Source organism: Halteromyces radiatus, assembly GCF_025201355.1.
Source record: "Halteromyces radiatus strain CBS 162.75 chromosome Unknown BX664scaffold_8, whole genome shotgun sequence".
NCBI classification, from domain to species: domain Eukaryota; kingdom Fungi; phylum Mucoromycota; class Mucoromycetes; order Mucorales; family Cunninghamellaceae; genus Halteromyces; species Halteromyces radiatus.
This window is the reverse complement of record NW_026251694.1, coordinates 936,500-955,801: the sequence shown is the minus strand read 5'-3', so window position 1 is coordinate 955,801 and position 19,302 is coordinate 936,500. Positions and strand designations below refer to the sequence as shown.

General features: G+C 33.1%; 8 protein-coding genes across 8 annotated transcripts; 4 read left to right on the top strand and 4 right to left on the bottom strand.

Annotated features, from left to right (window-relative positions):
* Window positions 1–62: 62 nt before the first annotated feature.
* BX664DRAFT_268778 (6-phosphofructo-2-kinase-domain-containing protein) lies at window positions 63–1,965 on the top strand (the record flags this gene model as incomplete). The annotated part of the gene is made up of 11 exons (XM_051541016.1): window positions 63–136; window positions 242–384; window positions 476–645; window positions 718–730; window positions 813–880; window positions 948–989; window positions 1,070–1,189; window positions 1,266–1,328; window positions 1,407–1,577; window positions 1,645–1,782; window positions 1,891–1,965. 11 exons carry the CDS (start codon window positions 63–65, stop codon window positions 1,963–1,965), a joined length of 1,077 nt encoding a protein of 358 aa, XP_051397206.1.
* A 1,096-nt stretch (window positions 1,966–3,061) lies between these two features.
* On the bottom strand, window positions 3,062–3,785 carry BX664DRAFT_361791 (uncharacterized protein). Its single transcript, XM_051548262.1, has 2 exons — window positions 3,592–3,785; window positions 3,062–3,505 (listed from the first exon to the last, which is right to left on the bottom strand). Exon 2 carries the CDS (start codon window positions 3,486–3,488, stop codon window positions 3,291–3,293), a length of 198 nt encoding a protein of 65 aa, XP_051397205.1. The 5' UTR covers window positions 3,489–3,505; window positions 3,592–3,785; the 3' UTR covers window positions 3,062–3,290.
* Window positions 3,786–4,353: 568 nt separating this feature from the next.
* BX664DRAFT_340943 (uncharacterized protein) lies at window positions 4,354–5,836 on the bottom strand. Its single transcript, XM_051546914.1, has 3 exons — window positions 5,080–5,836; window positions 4,922–4,984; window positions 4,354–4,698 (listed from the first exon to the last, which is right to left on the bottom strand). Exons 1-3 carry the CDS (start codon window positions 5,513–5,515, stop codon window positions 4,448–4,450), a joined length of 750 nt encoding a protein of 249 aa, XP_051397204.1. The 5' UTR covers window positions 5,516–5,836; the 3' UTR covers window positions 4,354–4,447.
* On the bottom strand, window positions 5,834–7,508 carry BX664DRAFT_340940 (uncharacterized protein). Its single transcript, XM_051546913.1, has 9 exons — window positions 7,322–7,508; window positions 7,119–7,141; window positions 6,980–7,040; window positions 6,824–6,872; window positions 6,710–6,732; window positions 6,554–6,610; window positions 6,392–6,486; window positions 6,263–6,302; window positions 5,834–6,173 (listed from the first exon to the last, which is right to left on the bottom strand). Exons 1-9 carry the CDS (start codon window positions 7,372–7,374, stop codon window positions 6,137–6,139), a joined length of 438 nt encoding a protein of 145 aa, XP_051397203.1. The 5' UTR covers window positions 7,375–7,508; the 3' UTR covers window positions 5,834–6,136.
* Window positions 7,509–8,171: 663 nt separating this feature from the next.
* Window positions 8,172–13,079, top strand: BX664DRAFT_302512 (P-loop containing nucleoside triphosphate hydrolase protein; the record flags this gene model as incomplete). Its single annotated transcript, XM_051542437.1, has 8 exons — window positions 8,172–9,782; window positions 9,967–10,402; window positions 10,718–11,221; window positions 11,287–11,973; window positions 12,053–12,191; window positions 12,302–12,460; window positions 12,556–12,757; window positions 12,825–13,079. The coding sequence occupies 8 exons, from the start codon at window positions 8,172–8,174 to the stop codon at window positions 12,948–12,950; spliced, it is 3,864 nt and encodes a 1,287-aa protein (XP_051397202.1). The 3' UTR covers window positions 12,951–13,079.
* A 163-nt stretch (window positions 13,080–13,242) lies between these two features.
* Window positions 13,243–14,616, bottom strand: BX664DRAFT_340934 (translation protein SH3-like domain-containing protein). Its single transcript, XM_051546912.1, has one exon. It carries the CDS (start codon window positions 14,568–14,570, stop codon window positions 13,428–13,430), a length of 1,143 nt encoding a protein of 380 aa, XP_051397201.1. The 5' UTR covers window positions 14,571–14,616; the 3' UTR covers window positions 13,243–13,427.
* Window positions 14,617–14,746: 130 nt separating this feature from the next.
* On the top strand, window positions 14,747–17,304 carry BX664DRAFT_340932 (nucleoporin Nup85-like protein). The gene is made up of 9 exons (XM_051546911.1): window positions 14,747–14,864; window positions 14,925–15,007; window positions 15,069–15,153; window positions 15,234–15,390; window positions 15,474–15,558; window positions 15,616–16,390; window positions 16,458–16,559; window positions 16,627–16,860; window positions 16,949–17,304. Exons 1-9 carry the CDS (start codon window positions 14,802–14,804, stop codon window positions 17,264–17,266), a joined length of 1,902 nt encoding a protein of 633 aa, XP_051397200.1. The 5' UTR covers window positions 14,747–14,801; the 3' UTR covers window positions 17,267–17,304.
* Window positions 17,305–17,480: 176 nt separating this feature from the next.
* Window positions 17,481–19,294, top strand: BX664DRAFT_302506 (uncharacterized protein). Its single transcript, XM_051542436.1, has 7 exons — window positions 17,481–17,649; window positions 17,712–17,931; window positions 18,001–18,050; window positions 18,127–18,290; window positions 18,373–18,509; window positions 18,566–18,830; window positions 18,892–19,294. Exons 1-7 carry the CDS (start codon window positions 17,502–17,504, stop codon window positions 19,204–19,206), a joined length of 1,299 nt encoding a protein of 432 aa, XP_051397199.1. The 5' UTR covers window positions 17,481–17,501; the 3' UTR covers window positions 19,207–19,294.
* Window positions 19,295–19,302: the final 8 nt, after the last annotated feature.

Below are 19,302 nucleotides of genomic sequence, written 5' to 3'. Positions count from 1 at the left end.
TTCTCTGTTTACTTTTCTTTTTGCATTTCCTTTACAATCACTTACTTTTTTTTTTTGACAAGATGGCTGCACAATTATACAAAACAAAAAGTGGACGACTTTTTCATGCTGGTGCAGTGGCTATTATTACTGTTGGGTAAAAAAAAAAAAAAAAAAACACTTTGAAAGATGAAAGATAACGATAGATGCACTTTTTACTATTTACTGACTTGTTATTATATTCTTATCATATAAACTTTAGTGTTCCAGCAAGAGGGAAAACTCATATATCTCGGTCATTATGTCGATATATGCGTTGGTTAGGTGTATCAGCTAAAGTTTTTAGTGTTGGCAATTATCGTCGCGATCGTATGGGTTCCATTCCAAACGAATACTTTGATCCAAGTAATATTAAATGAATATATATATAATAAAGAAAGAAAAAGAAAAAAAACAAGCATTAATTAACTGATATTAATTCATTTTTTTCTTTTAGGCAATCAAGAAGCAGCTGCTGCTAGACTTCAAATAGCAAATGAATGTTTAGATGATATGATCACTTGGCTTCAAATAGGAGGTGGACAAGTAGGGATCTATGATGGCAATAATGTGACGGAAGATAGACGTCGTGATATTCGTGATCGACTAGTAGCTCAAGATATTCATGTAAGTCTATATCCATAAAAAAAAGAAAAATATGGGAAATAACTAAGAAAAACTCATCCAATGTTGATATAGCCACTCTTTATAGGTACACAATGAAAAGAAAAAGATGAAGATTTAAAATAAGAATCTTTTCTTTATTCATCATTCCTTTATATATATATATATAGAATCAATTTGTAACAAACCTGAAATTGTCCTGGCAAACATACGAAGCGTCAAAATATCATCACCAGATGTATGTATATGAAATATAATAGACTATTGATTTTAAACTTCTTTATATTATTTTTATGCTATCATAGTATATTGGTTGGGATCCAGAAGATGCAGTCAAGGATTATACTGTAAGTAATCTTCTTTTTTTTTTTCTTCTTATTCTTATTTATTTTGTTTTGACTCATTTTATACAATTGGTTATTAATAGCATCGAATTGAACAACATATCGCCAATTATGAAACTATTGAAGATATGTCATTTCCTTTTGTCAAACTAATGAATGTTGGTGAACAACTTATAGTCAACAACGTACATGGTTATCTGCAAGTAAGACTTTGAAATGAAAAGAATATTATCGTCTTCAATTAGTTATTTAACCTTTATTCATGATGTTATTCGATAGTCTAGAGTGGTTTACTACCTGATGAATTTACATAATCGTCCAAGAACTATATACTTTGCAAGAGTAAGTCATTCCCTTTAAAACATCATGATCGAATGTTAGAATTGATGAATTACCGTTTTATACTTTTGATACATATAGGCTGGTGAATGTTATAATCCTAAATCATATCGTGTTGATGCCGATCTATCTCCCGAAGGTGAAAAATATGCTCAACGACTTAAGAACTTTGTACTACATTATAGAAAAGAGAAATCTCAGTTGTCCTCAACATCATCCAACAAGTCTGAACATCAAGAACGACCATTGACTGTAAGGGATAAAAAAAAAAAAAACAGTGAATATTTTGAATTTTCTATTGATCTTTTTATTTGATTAGGTATGGACATCTACAAGGAAGAAGGCAAGACAAACGGCTATTCCATTTGCTGCCGAAGGTATCCCAGTACGACAACATTCTGTTTTGAATCAAATAAACCCAGGTGAAGTAGATGGTTTGACTTTGGAAGAAATTAAGGTATGGCAAAAACAACATAAAAAAAAAAAACCTTTTTAGTGTAACAAAACAACAAACATATATTCTTTTTTTTTTTTTTTTTTATTTGTTGTTTCTATCGATTGGCAGGCTAAATTCCCAGAAGAGGTGATTCGTGCACAAGAAGACCCCTATCGACATCGATTCCCAAGAGCGGAGGTATGATTAGAAAAAGAAGGAAAGAAAGTGGGAATAGTTAACAGAACATTCGAGACTCATACTTTGTATGATTCTTCCTTTTTTTGTTTTGTTTTGTTTTCAAGTCTTATCATGATTTAGCCATTCGACTGGAATCTGTTATTATGGAGTTGGAAAGGGAGAAGAGTGATGTGTTGATCATTGCACATGATAGCGTACTGCGGTGTCTGTATGCTTATCTATTTGATCGGCCTGAAACGGTAATATATTAGGAATAGAAAGATGAATCAGAAAGATTGTCAAAGTTGAAAATGACTAACTGATCATTTTTATATTCTTTTTTTTTCATTTTAGGAAATCCCGACGATTTCGATTCCTAGACCTTGTTTGATTGAAATCACACCAACTGCGTATGGATGCAAGGAATCAAGAACTGAAATCATGGATTACAATGAATAGTTAGTGGCAACAGACTAGTTTAATTTTTATTTTTATTATTTTTTTTTTTCAATAAAAAAAAATGAAGTTAATTTGCCTACACACAGACTGTTTATGCTTATTATTGTTATTGTTATTGTTATTATTGTTATTGTTATGGTTGTTTAGCGTAATAAGGATGCGTCATGATATTAGGTTATTATTATTTTTTTTTTTTTTTGAAGAAATCACTTGGGCACCACCCGACATTTTTTTTTCTTTTGTAGAAGTGACAAGAGACGTCAATTTGGTTATTGTACGACTACCCCCCCCATTTTATCCACATTCAGGTCTAGTCCTTTTTTATGAAGTTACTTTAAATAAATATATTTTTATGTATAAAAGCAATGTAAGGTTAAGGTTTTATGCAACAACACCATCATCGGAAAGCGAGGCAAGGTTTCCATGACAATCGGAGACGAGACTCGTTTCGCAACAACTTTTCTATTTTTTTTTTTTTTTTTTTTTTGAATCAAAATGTATAAACTTTGTCGTCACCATTGGTATGACCATCTATCTTTATTAGATATAGAGAGTATCATTATCCTCCTCAGGTATAATCATATCTATAGGAAATCAGATTTAAGTGAAAATACTATCATCGGTAACCTTACCTATCAAAAACTTTTTTTTTTTTTTTTTTTTTCAACGAGACCAAAAAGGCTTTTGTTTTTATGACAAACAATCATCAACATTAAGGGGATACAATATACGGCGTATTCAAAGATATTTGGAATACAAAACTAAAATGACTTTAAACTTTTATTAAGAAACACTATTCCCCATTTTTTGGTAGTGATTGGGATGACAGCTATTTTTTGATGGTGAAAAAAAAAAGGATAAAAATTGATGATAGAATGATAGAATGATAATATTTAAACATGATTTTCTTTTTTTGTTTTTTTGTTTAGTAGTGAATGTTGATGATAATGATAATGATAAAATAAAAGAATGATGATATGAATATGATATGAAATGAAATAAAGATAATATATGTATAAATAGAGAACCAATATGGCACACAAAGAAGATGATTCATCGCAAATAAGGGCAAAGGAGTTGTTTATGTCCATATTGACCGCACCAAGTACTACAAGTAGAAAAGAAAATAAAAATACTTATTAAACTGATTCGTCATATATATATGAATGATATGCTTTTGGTTGATGTTTTTACCATTGACCACCAGAAGTGTTGATATCTGGTACGTTCCCAAAGTTTTTACCGCGACTAGAAGATGTATGATGTCTGTGCAACTGTTGATGGTGGTGACAAGCAGCTGTCATTGTCAAAAGGATATAAAGAGAGAAAATAGGAAATTGGATAAAAAAAAAAGTGAACGGAATGAAGAAAATAAAAAAAAAAAAAAAAAAAGAAAGGACAAGTGATGTCTTATTTATATGTCGTGAGATTATGATCCCGTTTTTATATTTTATTTATACTAATGTGTGGTCAAATCCAATAGCTTATTTGTTTGAATTTTGTCTGTCTGTCAACCTAAAACAATTGATGGGAAAGGATCAGACCAAACAAAGCAATTTTTTTTGTTATAGAGAATCAAGAGTGGCAAAAAAAAAAAAAAAAAAAAAAAAAAATAGTGTTTCTTATTTTGGTTGCACATAAACATTGTTTTTTTTTCTTGCATTTTAGAAAAAAAAAAAAAAAAAAAAAAAAGGAAAGCGCCCCACCTCCATCATTAACCTAACCAGTCAAGGTATAAAAAAAGATTCTTGCACACAGACAACACTAAATACAACCCAATTTCCGCCTTCCCCTTGATTTCTTCTATGTACTCGTTTCATCATCCATCATCATATCTGCTAAGACGAATCCATATAAAAGACATAACTGCAGAAACATATACATGGAATCAAAAATAATATTACATTTAAAAAGTTTATCATAAAAAAAAAAAAAAATAGAAAGAATAAAAACTATCCTACTAACAACATAAAAAAAAAATAAAATAAGGTATCTATCAATCATCCATAGGATGAAACTAAAATTCTACAACCACAGATAATCTTGAATATCAACGTCTTTCTGTAACAATAACAATAAACATAGCTAGTAGTACAGCTAAAACGCATATCGAACCGAGTAAAACTGCCCCCCTACTTGCTGGAAATTGTCCTTGAGTTAAAGCAAATTGAGCATGGAAATATCTTGCATTGGCAAAGTATAAAAACACAATACTCAATGCTACAAAAGTTCCACCTAAAGCACGTCCTGTTATATCATTACTACTAGGTGATGGATTCAAATGATATAGTTGAGTGATGGCTATATACAATATAAAAATAAAAAAAAAAAGTATATCAGGTTCTGATCATCAATAGTATCACAAAAAAAAAAAAAAAAAAAAAAAAACTTCTCATCCTCCCATCTTTTTTTTTTTTTTTCCCAGACCTATCAATATTCCTTGTACACAATACAGCACGCCAACATAAACATATACATCACAAAACACAACGCGTATACAAAATGGATATCACATAGTACATACCTACGCCAACAGTAATCAAAGCAAGAGATGTTCGTAACCAAGCTAAAAATGTTCTTTCATTTGCTAGATGTATCACCGAAGAAAAATAAAGTTAATCATTTCATCAAACAATTTTATCCCCCTTTTTTTTTCTCCCTTGTCCCCCACGTTGATTTTACCTAAATGGTCTCTTGCCACACTTGCTTTATTTTCCAACAAAATAGAAGTGGAAAGTTTACGATAACCTCGGATGATCCAGCCAATGATAGGTCGCTTTTCCCATTTTTGTAATGATCCCCCGGTGGGTAAACGTGATAGAGAGGGTTGACCTTCTTGTTGTCGTTGTTGTAGTTGTAAATGATATTCTGACCTAATTTGATCCTTTTCTTGATTTGTTTTAGTACGCACGAGGAATGGAAGGGTATAGTCATGAATACGTTCTTCTCCCATTGAATGAGACGTTCTTGCATCATTACCATCCTTGTTTTCATTATTGTAGTTGCTGGAATGGCTGGTTGGGTGTATATTTGGTGCAGATACGACGGAAGCTGCAGTGTTGGGTTGAGTCATTGTTGCTGCATCATCACCACTTTGGTCATCATTAGCTTGTGCCATGGAGGGAATTTGATAATAATAATAATAAAAAAAAAAATAGTGAGAAAGGGAGAGAGGAAGGAAGAAAAAAAAAAAGTCCGTTGTTGAATCGTCTTTGTGTGGTCGGAAAGCGTCACATTCTGTTAAATGTATATCCGAAAATGGTTTGTAGTAGATACTTCTTTAACCCATGTTTTTATGAGAGAGATATAAAAGAAATAAAGAAAAGGGAAAAAGAAAAAGTAAAAGATGTTAAAAAGAATTCATGCAACTATTTTTTTTTTTTTGCGGCATTCCACCACAATAATAACAACAACAATGGCACCATCATCCCCTTATCTTATTGGTGTTCTTATCGAGCCAACAAAGTCCTGCAACATTTTCATAAGCCGCTTTTCCCATCATTCATCCTGATCATCATTATCATCTAATACGATCGAAAGTTTCTTTATTATAACAGTTTGTTTAGATCATTTACAAAAAAAAAATGTTAGAAGGGGGTGAAGAGATTATACAAAATAAAATAAAAAATAGCTAGACTAGTAAATAATAAACTATAAAATCAACACCATAGAATAGAAAGTATACAAATGAACCATCATCACCGTATTGACCGGATTACTTGTTTCCCCATTTCTTCCTCTACACAACATTATCAGTTCCAGTACCACCCAAAATTCTGTATATATATAAAAAAAAAAAAGAAATAAAAGTATAAATATAAGATTTCATTTTATGGAAATATCACGTTAATTATATTGTTCTTACTTTGAGCTTGCAAATGATTGACCCATGACAGCAGCAGCAACTAATGTAGTAAAATAAAAAGAAATTTCATTAGAGGTCATCATCAGCTGAAATGAACACGTTTATAAAGTCATCATGTAATAAACTTACGATATGAGATAGCACCAAACAATAAAGTTACAGCGGCTGCAATCAGAGGAGTGGCACCACTAAGAAGATTAGAAAGGAACATGATGACAGCAAACCTATTCCGAAATCAAGTCAATTATATATATTCATTCAAATCACTTTTTTTTTTTCTTATTCACTTACACCAAGTACATGGCGGCGCGGAAGTAACTGTTTTCAAAGTAAGAAATGAATCCATCCCTATATAAAAGAAAGAAATCAAATACAGTTATTAGTAAATATTTCTCTCTTTTTTTTTTTTTTTTTTTTTTTTTTTTTTTTTTGGTTCATTTTACTTACAACTTAGGACTTGTAGGGCAGAGCTAACAAATAAAATGAAACAATCATAATGAGAATCATCATTACAAACAAACATAATCTATATATGTATTCATATCATCCTTCTCTTTTTACCTTGAGACATAAAGGAATCTCAACTAAGACCAAAAGAAATGCAATCACCCTAGTTCAAAAAAAGGAAAAAAAAAAAAAGGTCAGCCATCAAGACAAACATCAGATGAGTTGTGTCAACTGCCAAACTCCATTTTTTTTTTTTTGATCCACTTTTACCATCCAACAATACTAAATACAACGTGACCTAGGAAGCCAACAATACCCAAAGCAATCAATACTAAAATAAAGACAAAAGAAAAAAAAATATATAGATTAATGAATAATTTATCCTTTTGATCAATAAACGAGGTTTTACAAATAATAGAGATAATGCCAAGCCTAAACAATAAAAAAAAAAATAAGGAAGTTAGCTACGCCGAATAGTTTACCAAGCACAATTATTCTACTCTTTCGAACCAAGTTTCTTTCAGAATGTATTGAACACAATGAACTCTGCTCTCACTAGAAGAATAGCTTGCCACACGTTCTTAATTTCTCTTTTATTCTATTATTTCTTACCATTGTCCATAGAGAGAAAAGTTCATAGATTTAGCTTCGTCAAGACAACCCATTTTTTTTTTTTGCACAAGAATGTATAAAGAAGAGAGATAGAGAGAGAGAAAGTGTATATACGTTTGTAAAAGAAGTAAAGAAAAAAAGAATATAAAGAAAAAGAAAGAAAGAAAGAAAGAAAGAAAGAAAGAAAAAAAAAACAACAAACCATAAAACGGGAAAAATGGAAGAGGCTATAAACACCGCCAAGACGCACAGCACTCGGGAGATGAATTAGTACTTTTTGTGTTCATTTCATCCAAAAAAGTAGTAACCTATGACTTGATCATAATGAAAAAAAAAAAAAAAGGAGTAGAGATTATGGGTATACTTTTGAATAGTGAACAATATTTTATCTACTCATTCTGTTACTTCTTCTTTTACAAATTTAAACCCTGATCTGTCATTGTTATTTTGTAAAATGTTTGAATGAGCCAAATCATTGGATACTGACATATGTACGGTATATATATATATGTATGTATGTATGTATTCACTGAGCGAAGATGAATGATGAAACGATCATTAATACAATGTTCATTATAAATCCGGATTTTCCTTTTTCGGACGCAGATTCGGTAAACTCGACAGTTTTAATATGCAAAAGGCTCTTACAACATTTTTTTTTTTTTTTTTTTTTTTGCCGATGATGTCTGTACCTTCCTTTTTTTTATTAAAAAAAAAAAGGATCAAGAAAGAAATATATATATATACATATATTTGTTGTTGTCTTTTTATTTTAGTTTTCAAGTTTGGATGACATAAAATATATACTGCATTATTGACAATTATCTAATTTTATTGAATACTACTATTGATGGAATACAAAAAAGAAAAGTCTCAATATGAGACCAAATTACAATCATCAAAACAAAAATCTATCACTATCTATCGTCTATTTCGATTTGCTTCTAAAAAAGATATTCTAATGATTACTGTTGCCATACTATGTTCTATCGTTATTGGTGCCATTCAACCATTAGGTATCCTAATCTTTGGGAAAGCCATCGATACATTCGCGCTTGAAGCAGATACTTCTTCAAACTTGGTAGAAACCGTCCGTCCGATCATCTATTGGTTTATCATCATGGGTATTGTAGCGTTTGTTGCCGCCTATGTATCTAATTGTTGTTGGGTACTATCTGGAGAAAATCAAACGAGAAGAATAAGGTTAGCCTACGTGCATGCCGTACTTCGACAAGACATGTCATGGTTTGATATTGCAGGAGAAGGTTCACTTACAACAAGATTGGTTGCCGATACGCAGATGATCCAAGATGGCATATCAGATAAATGTGGTGCTTTTGTTATGTCAATGGCCCGATTCATTACTGGCTTTCTTGTCGCTTTCATCATCAACTGGCGCCTTGCTATTGTCATCTTGACCATCGTACCGCTTCTTGCTGGATTTGGTGCTGTCATGTCTTTCTTGATTACGCGATATACCATACGAATACAAAACGCTTACGCCGATGCTGGAACCGTTGCTGAACAAGCATTGGGTGGTATCAGGACTGTTCATGCTTATTCACTACAAAATAGATTTACTCGCTTGTATGATGATAAACTACAAGTTGTGTTGAGTATTGGCGTTCGTCGTGCTGTTGTCGTAGCCGTTGGATATAGCGGATTAATGTTCATCATGTTCGGTACGTATGCTTTATCGCTTTGGTATGGATCTCAGCTAATGTATCAAAGGATATTGGACGGTCAAACTGTGGTAACGGTGATTATTGTCATGCTGATGAGTGCCATATCCTTGATGCAATTGCCTGCCTACTTTTCCACTATCATCAAGGGTCGTGCTGCCGCTACTAAACTTTTTTCCATCATAGATCATATTCCAAATATCGACTCTGACCATCGTCATAAGGAGAGAGACACAATCCAAGGTCATATCCAGTTTCGTAATGTCCATTTTGCCTATCCAACAAGACCAGATATACCAGTTTTACAGGGTTTTGATCTCACTATACATCCAGGAATGACTGTAGCATTTGTTGGATCGTCAGGTTCAGGTAAATCCACTTCCATACAACTGTTACAACGTTTCTACGATCCAGTGCAAGGAAACATTCTTGTAGATGGTGAAGATATCAAAGAGTCGTGGGACGTTCAAGCACTAAGACAACATATTGGTGTCGTGGGACAAGAACCTGTATTGTTCAACATGACTGTGAGAGAAAATATTTGTATGGGTGCGAAACAATCTATAGAAAATAATAGCAAAAAGGATCCTGTTAGTACTGTCTCTGAAGATCAAATTATAGCAGCTTGTCGTCAAGCTAATTGTCACGTATTTATTACCGAACTGCCACAAGGGTATGATACAATGATCAAAGAAGGTATGCTATCAGGTGGTCAAAAACAAAGAATAGCTATTGCCAGAGCTATTTTAAAGAATCCATCCATTCTTTTACTTGATGAAGTAAGGTCAAAAGTTAACAAAAAAAAAAAAAATAAAAAAAATAAAAAATAAAAGAAATAAAAAAATAAAAAAAAAGGAAAAAAAAAAATCTCGTGGAAATCAAATATACAGCCAAATTAAATAACCGACTTTTTTTTTTTTTTTCTCTCTTTCTTTTTCCTTTCAATTACTTTATTTCAAAAAGGCTACATCGGCTTTAGATACCACGTCTGAAAAAATAGTACAACATGCTATTGACTCTGCTTCTCGAAACCGAACCACTATCATTGTTGCGCATCGTTTATCAACAGTACGCCATGCTGATCTTATTGTCGTCATGGATAAAGGTCGTTTAGCCGAACAAGGTACTCATATAGAATTACTATCTCATGGAGGAATATATGCCGAACTAGTATCCAAACAAGCCATTGCAACTAAATGCATTAGTGACGATCATATTTCAAGTACTTTATCAAAAGACTCACAATATCTCGAGGAAGATACAATAATTGTAAACACAGCAGAAAATACTGATATCTCACTGGATCACCGCGCAAACTCACCAACTATGAAACAACGACAATACAGATCGTTGCCAATGAATAACCAATATCAACACTCGTTACAGCAACAAAGACAGCGTCCTACATCCATGCTCACATGTTACAATCAAACTTTCAATCAGCAGCTTCGGCTTTCTTCACAAATATATTCTTCCTCAACAGTCACGACGATAGACGATCGCAAAGGACAAACTCAACAAAGCAGTAGCAATGATACAGTATCGATCTCATCAGGAATGAATATTACATCTATTCCCCATTCTATGATGATATATCCCAAAAAGCTCATCACCAGTACAGCTACCAACAACAAAGACCTACATCAGAGGTTATCGTCTTCGGAAATCACCAAATCAACCACCTTACCACTATCTTTATCATCATCGTCAACAGTATCATCGCACTTACAGTCATCGTCATACAGGACCACCATATATGTTTTGTTTGAAATAGTACGACAAATGCGACCAGAATGGCATTTATTATTGATGGGTAGTGTTTGTGCATGTGCTAGCGGTATCATCTTTCCGGTCTATGCGACGATTGTAGCCAATGTTATCATTATTATCTCTCAACCTGACTTTACGCAACATCAACAAGGTCCATTTCAAAGCACCAACTTGTACTCCATCTTATTTCTTATTATTGGCATTTGGGCTTTCCTTAGTATCGGTGGTCGACGATTTGCTTTTGAATTGGCTGGGGAACGCTACATGCGGCGATTACGATACCAATTATTCTCTCGTTTATTGGCTCAAGAGATTGGCTTTTTTGATCAAGAAGAAAATTCGGTTGGTGCTTTATCCTCACGTTTGGCAATGGATGTAAAAAATGTGACTGAAATGGTGATCACAGTATGGGGTGAATTTATCCAACTTTTATTTACAGCTTGTGCAGGTATTAGAAAAAAAAAAAAAAGGAAACAATCAACAAATGAATTAACTTGTTTTGGGTATTGATAGGATTGGCCATTGCTTTCGCTCATAGTTGGGTTCTCACTTTGATTATGCAGTGCATGATTCCGTGTCTGGTGTTATCGACGGCATATGAATCGGTCATTAACAGAAGGTTCCACGACAAGACAAAAAAGGCATACGAACAAAGCAGCCAAGTCGCAAATGAAGCTATTCGAGAAATTCGTACTGTCGCCTCCTTGACTCGCCAAGCATACTTTGAACAACGCTACGCAGACGCTACCTTACCATCACATGCTCTTGCTCAGCGGAAAGCATATTTGACTTCCTTGGGTTACGCCTTTAGTCAAGCCACGAATATCTTTACCAATGCTGTTGCTTTTTATGCTGGTGCGATTATGATCTCTCATGGTTCTATCAACATGCAACAAATGTTTGTCACACTCATGACAGTCCTTATCACTGCTGAAGGTATTGGTCATGTTAGTACATTTACTGGAGTCTATGCAAAAGCAAAACAATCGACCTTGACAACTTTTGAAGTGTTATTTCGAAAACCTGCTATCGATCCTGATTTGGAAGGCAACGAACCTAAAACTGTAGATGGACAAGTGGATTTCTCTAATATTGCTTTTCGATACCCTGCAAGACCTCAAGTACCCATTTTCAATGGTGATTTTCATTTACCTATCAAGGCTGGTCGTACGATTGCTTTGGTTGGTCATAGTGGTTGTGGTAAGTGAGTTTTCCAATATCTATTGTTGGATGTATGTACTGATTGCCTTTTTTTTTTTTTTCGTCTTTGGTATTTCAGGGAAATCGACTACGATTGGTTTACTTCAACGCTGGTATGATCCTATTTCTGGTGTGGTATCTTTGGATGAAAAAAATGTACAATCATTTACTTTGAACAATTTACGAAGCCATATGGCCTTGGTTGGGCAAGAACCAATGTAAGATTCACAAGAGATAAAAAAAAAAAATTAAAGGCAGTGATCACTAATTGTTGTTTCCTCTTTTTTTTTTTTTTTTTTTTTTTTTTTTTTTGGATTACCATTATTAGGTTATTCGATTTGACAATCCGGGAAAACATTTTATTTGGCGTAGAGGAATCAAATCATATCACTCAACAAGACATCGAAAATACTTGTCGTACTTCCAACATTCATACATTTATCATGAACTTGCCTGATGGTTATGATACTCGCGTAGGGGATAAAGGGTAATGTAAAAAAAAAAAAAAAAAAAAAAAAAAAAAATTGGTTATATATCATTACATGATAATTGTTCTGATTATTTTTTCATTTTTTTATCTAGTTCTCAATTATCAGGAGGTCAAAAACAAAGGATTGCCATTGCCCGTGCTTTGATTCGACAACCTAAAGTTCTATTATTGGATGAAGCCACGTCTGCCCTGGATAGCGATTCAGAAAAATTAGTGCAAGATGCTATTGACAGGATTTTGGAACAAAAGAATCGGACTACAATCACCATTGCTCATCGACTAAGCACCATCCAGGTAAATCGATTAGGAGATAAATTAGATAGACTGACAACCTTTTTTTTTTTTTGTTTATGATGGACAGAAAGCAGATGTGATATGCGTCGTGAAGGATGGCAGAATCATAGAACATGGAAGCCACTGGGAACTATTGGACTTGAAAGGTGTTTATGCAACTTTGGTTCATCAACAATCGTTAAGTGTAAACTGAATCATCTACGGATCCCCTTTATTTTTTTATTTTATTTCTTTTTTTTTTGATATTACTCTCTTTGTCTTGATCCTTTTAACTTTTATTTTAGTGTGTCTCTATATCGTTTTTTTTTTATATAGTTTTTATTATATATTATTGACTCTTTTTTTCTTTTGCAAAAATAAAACTACCATCCTTTGAATGATTTGATTATATTTACAGAACGTTGTTAATTCTATCCTCAATGTCGTCATTATTATTATGATGGTGATGATAATATCATAGTATGGTAGGGAATCTGTTCTCGTAGTCAGTATTGTAAAATAATAATATTTTTTTTTTTATTTCGATGAAGTCAAAAGTATAAGAATGGTAATAATAAAAAAAAGTAGTTTCTATATATATATGTATATCAAAAAGAGGAAGAATATAAACGAATGTTTTAAGGATAGTAAAATAAATAAAAAAAGAAAAAAAAAAAGAAATTAAGGAAATCTATCGTCTAGGTCTTGGTTTCACCACGAATTGATTTGGAGTCTTTCTTGTCTTGCCACCCTTTGCTAGTACACCCCATGGAGAACGTGGATCCTTGTTACCCTTGGATTTACCTCTACCACCACCATGAGGATGGTCACAAGCGTTCATAGCCATACCACGCACGGTAGGACGAATACCCATCCATCTTGAGCGACCAGCCTTACCTAACATTTCGTGTTGATGATCAGGATTACTAACAGAACCAATAGTAGCACATGCATCTACAGGGACCAAACGAACTTCACCACTAGATAATCTGACTTGAGCATAACCAGTTTCACCTGTTTGAATCAATTGAGCATAAGCACCAGCAGAACGAGCCATAATAGCAGGACCATTGCGTTTCAGACCAATATTGTGAATAATAGTTCCTACAGGCATCATTCTCAATGGCATACAATTTCCAATATCGATAGCAGCTGTGCGAGTGATACCATGTTCACTTTCTTCAGATTCTTGTTTTTGTTGTTCAATAGCTTCACTTCTATAACTAATCACAGTATCACCAGGCTTAATACCTTGTGGAGCGACGATATAAGATAATTGACCAGTTTCAGCATGTCGTAACAAAGCAATCCAAGCAGTTCGTCCTGGATCATGTTCTAATCGCACTACATGTTGTTCACCAGATTCCATACGTTGCCAATCAATCACGCGAATACGACGTTTGTGACCACCACCACGATGCCGAATAGTGATACGACCTGTATTGTTACGACCACCAGTTCCACGTTTGGCGATTGTCAAGGAACGTACTGCTTTACCTTTGTACAAATGATCACGAGGAATACGTTTCAACCAACGTTTACCAGGTGTTGTAGGTTTTTTGGTCTTGAATTGTGTTGAAGGAGCTGAAAGAGTTTGAGCATTACCCAATACATTGCCTTGTGTACTGAATCCACTGATAAAAGAAGGTTGAGAAAGAGTTTCTTCAGTTGACTTTTTGGTAGACATGGATCTAAATGGTGTCCATTGTTGAAAGGATTGTGTTAACGAACTGGTGTTTGAAGTACGAATAGCTGCATATCGACCTGATGATAGTAACCGACTATTGTTTTGGATATTTGTTTGAAATAAACGGGTAATACCCAAACGCAACATGATATATATATTGAAGAAAGAATGAAACACAGGTTCAAAAAAAAAAAAAAATAAACTGACAGCACAAAAAAAAAAAAAAAAAAAAAAATTCAACCCCCTCGCTATAGATAAAATCGTCACAAATATAAGTGAAGAAAGATGTACTCTCCCATGGCGGAAAATGAATCATTCTTACTTTTTCTTTTTTCCTTTTTTTTTTCTCCTCAGTTATTGACGCGACCCATTAATATCATGGTGGAATTAATCGATATGCAAACTCAAGTTACTTCACAAATACGTAGGAAAAGGTTAAAGGTATTTCAACGTGAATGAAAAGTGAAAGATAATGATAAAACTAAGGTTTTTATTATTTAGTTTTATCGCAATTCAGCTCAGGTGTTCCGATTATTGCACGGTATCTATTCAACAGAGGAGGAGGAAACTTTGGACAAACTACGGTAAAATGTTATTCAAAATATAATAAAATAATGTATTGACTTTTTTATTTTTTGTAATTAGGAATTTGAACTCATCTTCAAGTTTGGATGCCTTTGTCGACGTTTATACAACTCTTTTACACGACTACTGTGATGATATTAAATATGTAAGAAATATCTATCATAGTTTCAGTTTCCTTGTGAGAAAAAGAAACAAATACTTATTTAATATTCTTGGGGAAAATAGGACAAAGGTGAAGAAGCAAAGAAAGAACGTCTTGTTTATCAACAAATGACTGTGATATGGCAACTGTTACAAATTCTCTTCTTTTCTCAAGTCAGTAGAAGTAGAAGCTGTTGTTATGGTGCTAAACTTATGACATGGTTGAATAACCTTGATAGACGTAAGTCATTTATCTTGATTATCTTTTTCAGTCCATTCATTTTCTTTTTTTTTTCTTTTTTCTTTTTTTTTTGTGAACAATAGGTTCATTATTACAATTCGACATTCAAGGTGTTTTCAATTCCTCTATACCCTCACATCACTCTTCTTTTTGGTCAATGGTTTACAAGTAAGCGACATTTGATCCATGTCAGTCACTCTTATATACTTATGACTTATCTGATAGGTTGACATTACGTGGACAAGTAGACATTTTACAACAACTATTTGGTGTGGCTATTCAAAAAGTCGATGATCCTTATGAAAAATCCATTCTACAAAATCTAAACAGACTTATGCAAACATTTCCATTGATAACGACAAATAACGAACTAGACAAGTACCTATCAATTGGACAGTGGCGTGACAATGCGACTAATAGTATTCGGGAATTAGGCGTTTTTGCGAAATTACGACCAACACCAGTTTCTCATGCAATAACAGTTTTACGTATCATGTCAGGCGATACCACTTCCATTTACCAACAATCAAATAGTGTGATCGAAGCTATTGTGTCTAACATTTACTATTATAATTCAGACGACGATCAAGGATCAATTACAATTGAAACAATCAAGACATTGACTCAGCAAATGATTGAACTTGGATATAAAAACAATAATCTGGATCAACATGTGGCATTATTGGCACTTTTAAAAGGGAATATGTACGAAGCTTTGGAACAATGCGCTCAATTAGATTGGTGGTTACTTGCTCATATGACAGATATACTTGATATATATTCATTACAAAGGCAACAAGATGGATTAGCAGGCGATATGTTTGGTGGGGAACCATTGTATCTACATCTCGGTGGTGAACGTCAAATGACTAAAATGGAAACAAGAGTCTTCTTTATATTGACTTTTGCCAACAAATTAGTGATGGAAGAAGATATGTGGAAATTAGCTTTTGATTATATGGGTACATGTGGAATGATAGGAAGATCAGATATCAGCAAGGTAAGACAAAGAGATAATCTCTTTCCTCCATTTTTTTTTTTTTTATGTCAACTGATTTTTTTTATAGGCCATTGACAAAATACCATTGACGAATGATCATACTACGTTACAAATAGCTGAATATTGTACAAGAAATGGTCTCCTTGAAAAGCGACAATGTATTTATCAGGTAAATAGAAAAAAAAAAAGTAAAAGGATAATGCGATATTGATTTATATAAAATATTCTACTTATAGACGATGGCAGATCAATTAGTTAAAAATCATTCTTATCTTGCAGCAATTCGATATTATTGTTTAGCTGGGAAATATGATTGTATTGAAGATATGTTCAAGACACTTTTATGGCGATATGGACAAACACGACAATTAATATGTTTTGATGAATTGGATCCCTTATACTTGAATCGTTGCAATGGACCTCAAGCTCGTTTTTACTTTGAACTTTGTAAAATCAACTCTTTATTCAAGGTAAGAACAAAATTAGGAAGAAGAAAAAGAAAAAGAAAATATAATGAATATTAACTATTACTATTATTATTATTATTATTATTTATAGAATGACAAATTGGAAAAAGCTAGGGATGTCATTGTTCATTTACTTCTTTCTGAAGAATCACCGATGTATTTTTTACCTATTTTATTTGCAGAAAGTATCACAGTAATGGAACAATGTTGTATTGAAATATCAACTCAAGTGATCAATGAATTGGATGTTCGACTTTCTCAGGTGGTGACCTTAGATAATCAAGAAGGTATTTTACTGTTACGAAGTTACCTTGGACGAACAGAAGATGATGTCAACATCAACAAAGATCTTGTAGATAGTTTACTTGAAATTTATAGATTGGTACTTTATAGATCATTATCATCTTAGGATGTCAATAAAAAGAAAATGATTATTTTTGTTTTATATGTAATGATTTGCATTAATGTATTGGTTTAGTTAAAAAGAGAATATGTGAGTTGAATAGCCGCAATAACAGAGACTTAATTTTCAGTGTAACCAAGTTGTTCCACGAGTTGGACATCAAAAATTAGAAAATAAGCTCTTGCTTTCTTTTTTTCTCTCACTCTTTTTCTTTCCTTTCCCGCTATTTTCACATTTCACCATGGCAACTGAACGTATCTCACAAATTATTCCATTTGTAAAGTGTTCTGACTGTGGTGCCAATGTCAGTTTACGCAATCTAGGAACACATATCTGTTCCAATATGCCTCCTATACCGGCTTTACCTATTCTTCCACAACAAAAAAAGGGTATACGTTATAAAAAAAAAAAGTTGAATATATTCTTATTTTTATTCTTTATTATTATATAGAACGCTCTAATCCAACTCCAACTTCCTCACCTTATAACACCAATAATAGTTATTATAATATAGATTCACCTTCCTCTACATCTTCACTTCGAAATCAATATAGTGATCCTGTTCTAGATAGATACCCACCATCTCCTACAAAAAATACATCATCGTCAAGATCAGATCGTTATGGCTCTCCTACAAAAAACAACTATAATCATTCTGAATATGATAAAAGGTAAACATGAATCAAATTTGGATTCTATAAATGCTAATCAACCAAATCTTTTTTTATAATATATTGTAGACCATCACCGAAGAACGCAACCAGTGGATTTGGAAATACATACAAAAATGGTAAAAATCAATGTTACGCATGTGGAGAAAAAAAAAAAAAGGGTTGACCCTAATCACGTTTCATAATTATGATTAGGTGCAAGTGGATCACTTGACTCTTTAATGGCCGATCTTATGGATAGTATGAATGAAGCTATTGATCAATGTACAGATCCTAGACCTGCTCCACCAGCTAATGGTTGTGCTTCATGTTATGAAACTTTTAATAGACATGATGATCCCCTTATGTATGAAAGCAAGGTAGGAACCAAAAAAAAAAAGAATGTTTTGTCTCCTTGCTCCTTTTTATAATTATTCTTAATTCGAACATATTGGTTTACAGCTTTATCATGAACGCTGTTTTACTTGTACTGTTTGCAGAATACCATTGGATTTACGACGTGCACACGAACATCAAAACAATTTATATTGTCAACGTGATTTTGCCTTAGTCAAGAAAAAAATTCATTGTGCTTCTTGGTAAGTTTTTTTTTAATAAAAAAAAAACATCAGATTACTAACAATTTATCTTATAGTGATCAAGCAATAGAAAGTCATCAAACTCCACTCAAAGCATTAGGAAAATACTATCATCCTGGTCATATTCAATGTTATCAATGTCAAGAACCTTTGGATGAAAAATCAAGTTATCGAGAACATCAAGGTAGAGTTTATTGTCGACGTGACTACCGAAAGATGACTTTACCAAAATGCCGTGGTTGTGGAAAACCTGTAGAAAAAGAAGCGGTTTCTTCCAAAGAACTTCAGGGAAAATGGCATGTGTCTTGTTTTGGTTGTCAGGTAATATATTTTTTATTATTTATTTTATTAATAAATCTGATACTATATTTATTATTATTAGACATGTCATCAATCTTTTCCAGATAGTACTTTTTACGTATATGATAATTCTCCATATTGTCGACGCCATTATCATCAATTGAATAATTCATTATGTCGATCATGTGATGAACCGATTGAAGGACCCTGTGCACAAACATCAGAAGGTTGGCGATTTCATCCACCTTGTTTCACTTGCAACGTATGTGATTGTGCTTTGACTGATACTTATTATATGTTCGAGCATCGGATTTACTGTGAACCTCATATTATGGAATTACAACGACGAAGAAAAGTACGTGCTGAAAAACGGAAGACTCATTTTGGTCAGGTTTGATTGGATTCCCCCTTTTTACTGTAGTGTCCTTTTTTTTTTTTTTTGATCTTTGTTGAACCCCAATTTCCGCCAATAAACTGAAACCACATTTTCAAA

Bases quoted from the DNA above. Each gene is read 5' to 3' on its own strand.
- BX664DRAFT_302506 (XM_051542436.1), top strand. From the start codon at position 17,502: ATGGCAACTGAACGTATCTCACAAATTATTCCATTTGTAAAGTGTTCT. The intron at 18,051-18,126 runs GTAAAAATCAAT...AATTATGATTAG, and splicing joins TGGAAATACATACAAAAATG to GTGCAAGTGGATCACTTGAC. The intron at 18,831-18,891 runs GTAATATATTTT...TATTATTATTAG, and splicing joins TGTCTTGTTTTGGTTGTCAG to ACATGTCATCAATCTTTTCC.
- BX664DRAFT_361791 (XM_051548262.1), bottom strand. From the start codon at position 3,488: ATGGACATAAACAACTCCTTTGCCCTTATTTGCGATGAATCATCTTCT.
- BX664DRAFT_340932 (XM_051546911.1), top strand. From the start codon at position 14,802: ATGGTGGAATTAATCGATATGCAAACTCAAGTTACTTCACAAATACGT. The intron at 15,559-15,615 runs GTAAGCGACATT...CTTATCTGATAG, and splicing joins TTTTGGTCAATGGTTTACAA to GTTGACATTACGTGGACAAG. The intron at 16,560-16,626 runs GTAAATAGAAAA...TTCTACTTATAG, and splicing joins AGCGACAATGTATTTATCAG to ACGATGGCAGATCAATTAGT.
- BX664DRAFT_340934 (XM_051546912.1), bottom strand. From the start codon at position 14,570: ATGTTGCGTTTGGGTATTACCCGTTTATTTCAAACAAATATCCAAAAC.
- BX664DRAFT_340943 (XM_051546914.1), bottom strand. From the start codon at position 5,515: ATGGCACAAGCTAATGATGACCAAAGTGGTGATGATGCAGCAACAATG. The intron at 4,985-5,079 runs GTAAAATCAACG...TGATACATCTAG, and splicing joins TGTGGCAAGAGACCATTTAG to CAAATGAAAGAACATTTTTA. The intron at 4,699-4,921 runs GTATGTACTATG...TATTGTATATAG, and splicing joins TTTGATTACTGTTGGCGTAG to CCATCACTCAACTATATCAT.
- BX664DRAFT_340940 (XM_051546913.1), bottom strand. From the start codon at position 7,374: ATGGGTTGTCTTGACGAAGCTAAATCTATGAACTTTTCTCTCTATGGA. The intron at 6,611-6,709 runs GTAAGTAAAATG...TCTTTTATATAG, and splicing joins TGCCCTACAAGTCCTAAGTT to GGATGGATTCATTTCTTACT. The intron at 6,174-6,262 runs GTAAGAACAATA...ATATATATACAG, and splicing joins CAATCATTTGCAAGCTCAAA to AATTTTGGGTGGTACTGGAA.